The sequence below is a fragment of the Geospiza fortis genome, unplaced genomic scaffold (assembly GCF_000277835.1).
Source record: "Geospiza fortis unplaced genomic scaffold, GeoFor_1.0 scaffold15, whole genome shotgun sequence".
Classification (NCBI taxonomy): Eukaryota; Metazoa; Chordata; class Aves; order Passeriformes; family Thraupidae; genus Geospiza; species Geospiza fortis.
The window spans coordinates 34,590-36,535 of record NW_005054778.1 but is presented as its reverse complement, the minus strand read 5'-3'; the positions used below and the strand labels follow the sequence as shown (position 1 = coordinate 36,535).

Genomic DNA, 1,946 nt, shown 5'->3' with positions numbered 1-1,946 from the left:
TTACTCTGGGGTTTTTTAATGGAAATTGGGAATTTGGATGGAATTTTGGTGGAATTTTAGGGAGTTCTGAGGGAATTTGGCTCGGGAATTGTGGAGCCACCATTCCACGCCAACAGTTTTTGGGATTGGCGCTGCTTTTCCTGCCCCGAACTCAATTTTCCCAATTTCTCCCCAAAAACTTCCCATTGGAGGGGCGGAAAACCCCAACTTCTCCTTGGACTTCCCCCTTTTGGATTGTTAATTATCAACTTTATTTAAAAAATAACCATCCTGGAAAACTCCACCTTCCTTAGGGTCGAAAAATCTGGGATTTGTGACTAAAACTGTGACGAAAAACCCAAAAAAATCCATGAAAAAAAAAGATTTTGGGTTGATTTTTCACTGCCAGCTCCGATTTTTTACCGGAATTTGCATGGTTTTTTTTTTTTTTAATTTTAAAAATTCTTGGAATTCCCAAATTCCAGAGGCACCTGGCACCTGTTTTTCCATAAGATTTGTGGAGTTTTTTTGGGGGGTTTTTTTCCCGGAAGGAAAACAGGAAAAAAAAGTTTAAAAAAAAATCAAAATAAATGAAATTTAAAACTAAAAAAAAAAAATATGGATCATCATGGAATTGTACAGGAGTGGAAAATGTGGAATAAAAGCAGGGAAATGGATTTATAAATAAAGAGTGGTTTTATTGTGGAAAAAATTCCTTCATTCCCATGGGATTTGGGTGGGAAAATCCTGGATTTAATTAATTGGTTTTTTCCGTGGAGAATTCCTGGCTTCTTTTAAGGAAAAGTTGGGAAAATGCTGCCGGAGGAATTTTGGGAAGGGGGAGGGGAAAAATTCCATTTTAATTGGATTTTTGTGGCCTCGAAATCCCTCCGGGTTTGGGATTTTGAGGAAAAATCCCATGGAATGCCCCAAAATTGTGGACGGGGTTTAGGGATTCCTGGGCTCCATCCCAGAAGGGCTTTTCCCACCTCAGAAATTCCACAATTTCGGTAAAAATCGATCTGGGGCCACAGCATCTACCCAGAATTCCAGAACTTCCCGAAATCTGCGTTTTCGAGGAGAATTCCCAGGGTTTTTTGAGAGTTCCCAAAGAACAAACACAGATTGGTCTCAAATGATCTGTTTTATTCCCAAAAAACGCCAGATTTGCCGTTCCAGAGGGAAGGAAGGGATGGGATAAAAACGGGGATTTGACAAGGCCGGAGCAGCTCCTGGAGATCACTCGAAACCTCTGGGAAAACAGAAAAGGGGAAAATGGGGGAAAAAGGGAAAAATGGGGGTTAGAGGGGCAGAAAAAACACCTGGATGTTCCTCGGGGAGCAGGAATTGTCACCCTGGAACACCTGGATCTCAGAACACCCGGATGTCACCTGGAATTCCCAACCCCGCTGTATCCAGGTGGGAATTACCTGGGTGTCCCCAGAACCCCCGGAATTCCCAAGCCCGACGTTCCAGGTGGGCATTACCTGACCACGTGGGCGATGTCCCAGTTGGCCTCCAGGGTCAGGGGCCCCTCCAGCTCCACGCCCTTCTCCGTCACTGTGGCGACCTCGTACTGTGGGGAAAGCCTGGAATTCCTCAGTCCCCACCCGGAATTCCACGGGAAAAGCCCCGGAATTCCCCTAATCCCCACCCAGAGTTCCTCAATCCCCACCCAGAGTTCCTCAATCCCCACCCGGAATTCCACGGGAAAAGCCCCGGAATTCCCCTAATCCCCACCCAGAGTTCCTCAGTCCCCACCCGGAATTCCATGAGAAAAACCCCAGAATTCCTCAATCCCCACCCGGAATTCCACAGGAAAAGCCCTGGAATTCCTCAGTCCCCACCCAGAGTTCCTCAGTCCCCACCCGGAATTCCACGAGAAAAACCCCGGAATTCCTCAATCCCAGCCCTGGGATTCCACAGGAAAAACCCTGGAATTCCTCAATCCCCACCCGGAATTCCAC

General features: G+C 46.5%; 1 protein-coding gene across 1 annotated transcript in view; it reads right to left on the bottom strand.

The window, feature by feature from the left end:
- Nucleotides 1-1,104: 1,104 nt before the first annotated feature.
- Nucleotides 1,105-1,946, bottom strand: part of PSMB4 (proteasome 20S subunit beta 4) — a gene marked incomplete at its 5' end in the record, with an annotated part of 3,065 nt that continues 2,223 nt past the window's right edge. Inside the window, 2 exons of the mRNA XM_031065432.1 lie at nt 1,105-1,231; nt 1,467-1,568. Coding sequence (XP_030921292.1) covers nt 1,219-1,231; nt 1,467-1,568 — 115 coding nt within the window. The remainder of the gene's footprint in view (nt 1,232-1,466; nt 1,569-1,946) is intronic.